The sequence below is a fragment of the Dermacentor albipictus genome, chromosome 5 (assembly GCF_038994185.2).
Source record: "Dermacentor albipictus isolate Rhodes 1998 colony chromosome 5, USDA_Dalb.pri_finalv2, whole genome shotgun sequence".
Taxonomy (NCBI): Eukaryota; Metazoa; Arthropoda; class Arachnida; order Ixodida; family Ixodidae; genus Dermacentor; species Dermacentor albipictus.
The window spans coordinates 64439969-64449667 of NC_091825.1; the positions used below are offsets into that span (position 1 = coordinate 64439969).

General features: G+C 50.2%; 1 protein-coding gene across 1 annotated transcript; it reads left to right on the top strand.

Annotated features, from left to right (window-relative positions):
* The first annotated feature begins 739 nt into the window (after positions 1-739).
* LOC135911701 (uncharacterized) lies at positions 740-9212 on the top strand. The gene is made up of 2 exons (XM_065444053.2): positions 740-1193; positions 7041-9212. Exons 1-2 carry the CDS (start codon positions 915-917, stop codon positions 9093-9095), a joined length of 2334 nt encoding a protein of 777 aa, XP_065300125.2. The 5' UTR covers positions 740-914; the 3' UTR covers positions 9096-9212.
* Positions 9213-9699: the final 487 nt, after the last annotated feature.

The window sequence follows — 9699 nt, forward strand, 5'->3', positions numbered from 1 at the left end:
CCATGGATGCGTCGTCTATGAGCCCGGCCAGAGTGTGTATTGGCTACAGTACGCCGCGGAGGCCTCGCGGAGAAACTTCTCCGCCGATACTTCGGACCTTACAAGGTTCTACGACGCCTTAGGAACGTCAACTATGAAGTAGTTCCTGACAGCCCCTCCAGCTTGCGGCACCGTAAGGACCTGCCTGAGACTGTGCACGTGGTGCGCACGAAACCTTATTTTTCTGAATGACATGGACACTCTCTGGTTCGCTGGACAGCGGATGCTACCCGCCGAGCATAGGGACGATGCTCCTTCTTGAGGGGGGCAAATGCCGCGACCCCATCTGTGCCCAACCACGCTCACGACGAAGGCGGTTATTCAATACTTTTCAATGCTATTCCCATAGATATTAGGAAATTTATGCTATACATTATTTTGGAATAATCCATCCATTTCTTGGCCCATCCCCCATAGTGGCTAGGAGCCACACATGCCACAGGCTACAACAACAACGACAACAACAACAACAACAAGCCTGAACTGAGCGCTTATCCTAATTCTCTCGATTAAATACCGCTCTCCGCTCTTGTCTCCAGTGAGCCATGACAATACTTTTTGCTCACACCGATTTCTTGATGGACACGAAAAATGCACGGAACCCTATCCATAAAGAGTGTCGCTGTAGCAGCTAATGAAAAAATATTAAAGAGCGACTATAGAACCCGCTAATCGAGGCACACGAGGAAGAGAAGAAGAACAGTCACGCTCTGCATTTCGAACGTGCCACGCGGTGTAGCAGCTGCAGCGGATCGGCTTCGCCACAGCGGTTGTTAGAAGCTCCCGGAGCAACTTTGTCCTTTCCGAAACGCGCATTCACTCGCAGAACGACGTTCAGGCGCACCGGAGACCGGGTCGAGTTGAAGAGCGTCGCGATGCCAGAGACCGGGACGAGAGCTTCCTGCAGCAGCAGCAGCAGCAGTGACAGCAGTTCGAGCTCTTCGGACGCGGGCGTGGACCCGGTGGGCGGCGGCTGCCGCGTCGCTCGGCCGGCGAGAAGGCCGGGCTTGCAGCGCCTCGAGTTGCACGAGCTTCACGAAGTGCGCCAGATGCAGGCGGCGGCGCGCCGTGCTGCCGATGCGGCGGCTCGTGGCGATGGCGCAGGCACCGCGCTGGACACGCTAGGCCTCGCAGAGCCGGCGCCGATGAACCAGGTGGGAGTCAGATGTCGAGCCCGAGAGAGTTAGACCAGCGTGTGTCGTGTGCGCATGTTGGATCATACACAGTGTGTTTTAGCGAGCACTTTCAAAAATTGTTAGGAGTTCACTGTGGCAGATATCACAATTCTAGTTCATGAGCTGGTCTATACTCGAAGCGGTGGACAATACTTGCACAGAAAATTGGGATGCAATATCTACTAATTAATAAACATGCATTATGTTTTATCTAATTGCATTATGGCCCATATTGCAATTTCAAATTATAGCCCTGGAATTCGCAAGGCGAATGGTCCACTTGGAACGAATTTCCAAGATGACATCAGTTTCGAGATATAAATTCCCGAACATTACGGAGAAATGCATTGGCGTTTCAGTTAAATGGTTAAGAAAACGTCGTTCCATGTACTGAAGCACACAAGTAACTGGAATGCCAATGCATTTCTCAGCAAAGTTCGGGAATTTATATCCAGAAACTGGTGTCGTCCTGAGAATTCGTTCCAAGTGGATCCGCCTTGCGAAGTCCACTGCTAGAATTTGTGAATTGCAATATGGGTCATAAGATAATAAGCTAAAAGTTAATTAGTGAATTCTTGTTAATGAGTCAATCTTCAATTTCAGGTTTTTGATAAGGTAGTGTCCGCAGCTTCGAGTAGACCGGCTCATAAACTAGAATTGAGCCATCTGTCACAGGCAACCTTTAATAATGTTTGAAAGTGTTCGCTGAAACTCCCTGTCTGTAGGGTAACGATATCGGGCGTTTACTTTGAAGTGATGCGCACTTGCGCTGCTGAGCCCGAGGTCATGGGTTCGAACCCGGGCGGCTGTCGCATTTCGATGACGGCGAAATGCAAAAAAAAAGCTCGTGTACCGTGCATTGAGTGCGCGTTAAGGGGGCCCAGTGGGTCAAAAAGTAATCTGGAGTTTCTCGCTACAGCGTTCCTCGTAATCAGACGGCGGATCTGGCGTTTAAAACTCATCAATTTAATTTTATTACTACTTTTTCTTAAGACGATAGTTGTTTTTCAGCTTCTTTGGCCACTTTGAATTACTGGACGATCTTGAACAGTTAATAGTGGCACCATACCCAGTGACGCAACTTGTCTACTAAGTTGGGCCACTAAGTATGCGCTTGCTGAAGTTTTGCCTAGCAGACAATATATGGGGCCCTGGTTATATATGTGCCCCGGATGGACAACTTGCCGATGGCGGCTGTCTGGCGTCGTAGACAACTTCTGCACTGCTTATGTGATATTGGTATGTGCCAATTCTTGGCCAATACCACATAATTAATGTACCAAGGTGACGGAATGCGCATGTAGCTTTAAATTGAAAGCGCTGTCTCTGGAAGAGACAACTCCGCATCAAGCAACGAAGTTGTTACAGCCAGGATACTAGGTATAATGGAGGTTGTGGTATACGGAGTTTCAACTGGGGAGCAGTGATTACAACAAGATACAGTGTGTCGTAGTATCATTCGGCATTGTGAGTTACAGTGAGATTGCCACTTCATGAGTATTGGTGCACCCGTAAGGTTTCTTGATCCACGAATAGCATCGAGATTTACTTGCAGCAAGTTAGACAAGAACGCAATCGCTGACTTTGACAATAATATTCGATGGTTTCTGGCACAATTTCTTTTTTTCACTAAATTTAAAGAGAGACACATCTGGTGTGGTGGACGGCAGACAGCAGGCTGGATTAATCACAGAGGCGAACCTTGCTTGCACATTAAAGGCATAATTTACTAACCACTTGGAACGAATTCGGAGGATGAAGTTCCTTCGCTAATCCCCAAAGCATACGAGAAAAGAAATTTGACTTCCACTTATTATTGTCATAAGAAGTGCTTAAAAATGAGTTTCGCTAGAAAAGCAAGTGGAACAACAAAGGAATTTTTTGTTTACCGAATGTCTGACGGCGCACATCATGAGACCACGGTGTCATTCTGAGAATTTGGTCCAAGTTGATGTGCAGCCGCCGCGATGGCTTAGTGGCCACGTGGTTCTGTTGCTGAGCACAAATTCGCGGGTCCGATTCGCAGCCGTGGTCTCTTCAAGGGGGGGGGGGAGGTGGGGCGAAATGCAAAAACGTTTAGGTGCACGTTAAGTGAACGCCAGGAGGTCCAGACGCCTCCTCTAAGGCGGCGCCTATCATAGCCCTGCAGTACTCATAGCTGGTAAGGCAACATCATTCAGAGAACTGCGTGTTTGCCTGTCCCCTCTTTGGCTCCGTTCCTTTTAATGACACAGCCCCAGTGTTACTTTCGGACGTTATCGCCATGCATCAATAAATTAAATGATCAATTGCGGGCTACAGTTCGTAAATTGCAATATGTACGACAGTTTTACGTTAAAAATGAAGCTTTCTTAATTAGTAAATTATGCATTTTGATTTATTGCGCATGTGATGTCCGCCTCCTCGAGCAATCGAGTTCAATGCTCAGAAATGTGCTTTTTCCCACAGGAAACTTTTAGAGCGCAGCCCTTAGACGCCCGTTCATGCGTTGAGCGTCGTAGTGCCTCGGCGTCCCTCATCGTCCCTCGTAACCGAGCAAACGAGCAGAGCGGAGGAGGACAGAGCAAACGCGGAGTGTAGCGGTGGAAGAAAGGGGGAGATAGCGAAGACAGCGCGATGAGGAAAGTGCAGGAGAAGGTTACAGTGAAAGCATGATGTGGAAAGCGGGAGGAGAGTACGCTGAAAGGGTGAGGAGCAAAACAGAGTGCCGCACGAGACTACGAGATGACGCCATAGTACCGGAACGCAAGCGTCGGCGTCCTTCGTAACCGAGCGAGCCAGCATGGCAAAGGATGAAATCGAACGCGGAGCGCAGTGGTGGATGAAAGGCGGCGGTAGCGATGAGAGCGCAAGGAGGAAAGCGGAGGAGGAGGTTATGGGGAATGCGTGAGAAGGAAAGACGGGCTCTGCGACGACGATGGCTACTAGATGGCGCCGGAGTAGCGCGCGTCGTTTGTTCACCGATGGCGCCACTGACACATGTATGGAAACAAAGCGCTGCATGTGCGGAGGTCTGTCAACGGCGGCTGCTGTGAATCGCAACCACGCGTCACCCACGCGCTGCCTCTCGAGATTTCCTGATTAGCAAGGCAGTTGCGCCACACTTCGCTCCGTTTGCTGCGTGCCACACGAGACAGCGTGTCAGTGCCAGCCAATTGTATCGTGATATGAAAACGCGTATAGAGCTTCGCTCAAATTTTGCGCTAAGCAGTATCGTAATCGTCCTTGAAGTAAAAAAAAATGCTAGTATTCGACCGTTGACAGGCTGTGCACTTTCTGTGCGGTCGGAAAGACTACGTACAGCATCAGTTCTGTCATCATTGTCCTCCTCGTCTACACAAAGATGCGTGAAAATGTTGATGTCCAGGCCGGTCTGTGCGGGAACCAAATCGTAGGAAAGTTTTGGGAAGTGATCGCCGATGAGCATGGAATTGATCTCAGTGGAAGCTGCTATGGTGACTCCGACTTGCAGCTGGAAGACATCAATGTCCACTACAATGAGGCTTCCGGAGGCAAATACAGGGTCACGAATATTTGGCTGTGCGTGTTAAAAAAGATAAAAAGATTTTGCGCTTACCGCTTCCCTCTTCATGCTCAAATTTTGTAGAAAGATTGCATGTTGGCGCTGACTTCATTTAGTATAACACTTGGCATAGTTAGTTGCCTGGTGTTATAAAAAAATAGTGGAAATTTGCCGGCGCCTATGGGGATGCAAGCTGCTGCGGCGACAACGGAAGCATAAACTTGTGTCGCCATCTGTCGTCATCTGCATAAAGCAACGTTTCAGGACGGCAGTCGCCTGTTCCAGAAGCGCGCAACACGCGGCAGCCCTCGTAGAAACGCTGCTTCCTGCAAATGACGGTACCTGGCGACACAAGTGAATGCCAGGGCTGGCTTCTCAGACGCCATTTTTCCCATAGACCAAAACAGTTTCTCATTTTTATCTTAAAAACAGGCGATCAATTGTGCTAAGTGCTATACTAAACAAAGTCGATGCCAAAATGCGATCGTTGTGCAAAATTTGAGCAAGAACAGTGCATCGGTGAGCGCAAAAGCTTTTTTTTTTTTACACGCGCAGCCAAATAAATATTCAGGACCCTGTACCCGCCGCGTGCCATCCTGGGGCGCTATACCATAAAACTATTCCAAACTTTTCTATTCCAATTCTGCTATCAGCCCTCCACGATTGGTCAAAAACTTTTTTCGACCACCCGCACTTCACCTGTCTGTCACGCGAGGTCACGAAAACCGCGATACCTCCCCATCTGATATGATGTGTACACACTGATTATGCATGATTTGACAGAAAAAAGATAAACAGTTATTTCTGATTCGACCCCTTTTCGCCATCAGCCCACGGCTATTGGTAAAAAGTTTTCGGGCTGCAGCCACTTCACCTGCCTGTCACGCGACGTCACAAAACCGCACAAACTCACCGCGTCAAAATTATGTGTACGCGATAAGGATGCATTAAAATGCCGAACAAAACTGCATTTTCTTCGTAATAGCCGCAGGCTGCCCGTTCCGGAAGGAATAGAAGCTGGCTGCCGCCGATCGCTGAGACGTTGGCTACTCGCACCAGCCGGAGAGCATGAGTGTATTTGCGTATAATAAAACGTCTTGCGTTGCCGTGTAACGTTTTCGAGCACTTTCGGTACGTTTACCTCCTCATTCTGCCAACTCTTCCTTGCTGAGGGTCCGTTTTAGCGTCATTATTGAGCTTCCGTTGCATGCCGCCGCGATTTTCGACCAGCCACCGCAAGCTAAGTAAGGGAAATCCGACCAATCGTAGACGCCTGCACCACCCTCTTCATCCGGTTATCGACTTTCAGTGCAGTGGCTCAGCCCCATCGAATCCTTCTCCACTTGAGCGTTCTCCTCGCCTCTTGTCAGCCAGTTAGATACGACAAGCCGCTCACTGTAGGCAATGTTATTCGTTTTTCAAAGAAACAAAAGTGACCTCCTATGAACGAGGAGAGCGTTTGATTAGTCTGTTCAGACAACCCTGCGGGTGAGCGCCCGGTGCTTGCGTTGGTGGTTACGCAAATTTGACGTCAGGAGATTGGAATAGAAACATATTGGAATAGTTTTACGTTACAGGGCCCCTCCACCACGATTTGGTAGCGATGGCGTTTCCCGATGGTAATGCCTTTCGGAGCTTTTCGTGTTCGTGAGTGGCCGCGTTCGACACTTCGCCCGCGGCGGAGCGTCTCTAGACCACTCACGAGCGCGAAAAACGTGAAAGGCATTACCATCGGGAAAATGCATTTTTCATCTTTCATTCATCTGGAGTGGCGCGGGTAACAACTATGTTAAGGGCCACTACACACAGGGCGCCGAACTCGTGGACTCTGCTCGACATTGTCCGCAAGGAAGCCGTGGGCTCTGAATGCCTGCAAGACTTCCAGCTGACCTGAGATATGCACGGTAGCCGCGGTAGCCATAATAGGCACTGTGACAATATATGATGCCCGCGGCTGTGGTTAGTCACGAAAGGCATTTGCTTAACAGAAACTTTTTGAACCCGACCCTTGGCCAGTGTGTAGCTGCATAGATGCCTTACGCCACAGCTCATAATTTGGGCCCATATGACACCAATGTCGCATAGACATGCCATAGTGGGAAACGAAAAAGTGTTATATGTTATTCGGTTTGTTAACATTCATCACCATTAACAGTAGAGTACGCCCAAACAATATAATTGCTACTACTATTAGACTATCACTACTGCTACCATACACGTAGTACTGATGGCATACTACAGACCTCTGCTCTCGTAAACTGTTATATAAAGCGACGTCTCTGCGCCGACAATTACATTCGCAGGAACGCATCGACGTCGAAGTAGTGGTTCGACCAGGGAATCGGTACATGAACCGGAGATTCCAAGCAGTGCTTTCCACCACGGCCATCCTCTGCAGCGTCGCTCTTCTGATTTATCTTGGCTCGACTCTATGGATTCGCATAAAGTACCGTGACCTTCTCCGCGGCAGCACCCGAAGTGCTTATGCAGAACATGCGGACCTTCCCCTGTTTTCAGGCTGCGACGAAATGGCATGCCAACTCTACCTGGCTGCTATAAGAGCTTCCATCAACAAATCCGAAGACCCCTGCAAAGACTTCTACGGGTATGTCTGCGACGGCTGGAAGCATCAACACCGTCTGCTCTCTGTTGTGGACGCGGCTGAAGATATAATGTACAAACACGCGCTCAACGTTATCCAACAAGCTTTCCAGGACAGCCACAACCAGGCTCAAGCCGTTTCTTCTGTGACAAGCGTCGAGAAGAAAGTGGCCGCCCTAGCCAGGTCCTGTATTGAACTTTCGGAGAGCAGCCTGCAAGATCTGAGAAGGTTCATGTTCGAGCGTCACCTGCCATGGCCCGAAAAATCTCGCTGGGACCCACTATCGATTCTGCTCGACCTGTCTGGAAACTGGAACGTTCATCTCTGGTTTCAAGTCAACATCAGACTGTCTCCACTTCACGATGGTAGCACCGAGCCGGTACTGAAGATTGTTCCCAGCGCCGCCTTTCGCTCGTGGATGGCTACCATGCGTGCATTCGCCGGCCATCCAACAGGGTCGGCGCCGTGGCTTCGCTACCGCAGGTACGTTCGCAAGATGCTGCGCCTGTTCGACGGTTCAGAGTCGGCCTCTGGCAAAATCGTCTCAACCATCGAGGCAATGGACAAGCTCACACTAGAGACGCTGGGACCTGCCATGAATGCGCCTGAACCGAGAATAGTGCGCATGTCCATCCGCAACCTTACCGAGGCGGCGACTCTCCGCATTGCACCCGGTCGCCTGGTCCTTCTCTTCAACGAGCATTTCATGTGGGCACGACGCTTCTCGCCCAGCGATATCGTGCAAGTGGAAAACCTGGGTCTGTTACGGTCTGTCATCTACATCCTGGGACTCAATACAGAGACGCAAGAGGCGTTAACGCTGTGCCTGGGACTACGCGTCGCTCACGAGCTGGGCTGGATGGCCCACAGAGAAATCGCGGATGTCACGCTGGAGCTCGCAGGCCTGCCTCCGTCGGCTCACACGCGCCGCTGCCTCGTCCAGATCGAAAGTACCGTGGGTGTCGGATGGCTCAGTCTGTTTCCCAAGCATCAGGAAGCCGAGTCCTTTGTTCGGGACGTGAGAGACGTTCTTATTGATGCCGTGGCACATCGAAGTAAGGCGTTTCTTCAGCTCCGTGCCTATAGTACTGCTACCCCGTCGAACAGGGACAGCTTCCTGGCCAGCGTGCTTCCAGAACCGTCACGCCGCGCTCGCTTCTTCATCGACTGGCTGAATCTGATGGTCGGGCGCTGGCGGCTACATGAGCGAGGCATCACGAATGTTCTCAAGCCGGGCTCTTTGCTCAGCCATCGATGGAGTTTTCATGGTGCACTCACGGTTGCGGAGGACTACTTCGTCTTTCCTTTCTACCACTCGGACCTGCCGCCAGCTGTCAACTACGGCGGCTCTGGCCGGCTAATTGCTGACGAAGTTCTCAGGGGCCTGTTTCACGAGCTGGCGTACAACCAAAGCCATAATCGAAAGAACCGAGGCCGCACGGACCTGTATGAACATTCGAACTACACCCTGCCGTCGGATTGGCCCGCGTACCACGTGGACACCAAGGCTCTCCTGGCCGCCCTGTCTGCGTATAGACTCGCTGTCGTGCAAGACTTGAGCAGTGCGTACGCCAGGTTGTCGAGCCTCGCGCAAGACAGACTTTTCTTTGTGTCATCATGCTACGCGCTGTGCTCAAGCGGCCACTACGTGGACCCCTTGTACGGGGACGCGAGGCGCCGTTGCAACGAAGCCGTTAAGCAGCTGTCAGAGTTTGCAGCAGCATTCCAGTGCAATTTGCGATTGACCAAACTCTAGATATGACTTGAGTTTCCTTTTTTTTCTTTTAGCCTTAATTCACTCGGATATGTTTCTCAATGTGCCCAGGCCTGGCGCATACGGCTTATTAAACACTTGCGGAGCACCGCAGCACCATATGCGGTATCTTTAATGCGTGGTTAGCTTAGGTATGCTCGAAAAGACACCGTATACTATTTAGGATACGTAATAGAATGACTCGATACTGCAGTGCCGATTATGTATCGCGGTCGCACTCTCAGAGCCGTCTGGTGCACCACGTAGGAAGGGTGTGTGAACATTCGAAACTTGCGAATAACGAATCAGTGTCAACGAATCAGTGTAATAACTAATCAATGCAGCGCTCTCAAGCACGCTTGAGCGCTGCAATACCATAGCGCATCAGCGTAGTCACGTGGTTTTATTTCATATCTCGCAGGATTTCTTTTGCCATGCAGCATGTACGTTGCCACGAAAGATTAGATCGGTCGTTTTCGAATGCCCTCTACAACGTAAGGAAACGCACCTGGCCCTAAAGTGAATATTTAAACAAATCCATAATTTATCTGGCTTATTATTGAAACAAATCCACAAGCATGGCTTATTAAAATTCTTACCGGGCGTT

What these genes read in the sequence shown, in the direction of transcription:
- LOC135911701 (XM_065444053.2), top strand. Translation starts at nt 915, where the DNA reads ATGCCAGAGACCGGGACGAGAGCTTCCTGCAGCAGCAGCAGCAGCAGT. An exon ending in AGCCGGCGCCGATGAACCAG is followed by an intron (nt 1,194 to 7,040) that starts GTGGGAGTCAGA and finishes TTACATTCGCAG; the next exon opens with GAACGCATCGACGTCGAAGT.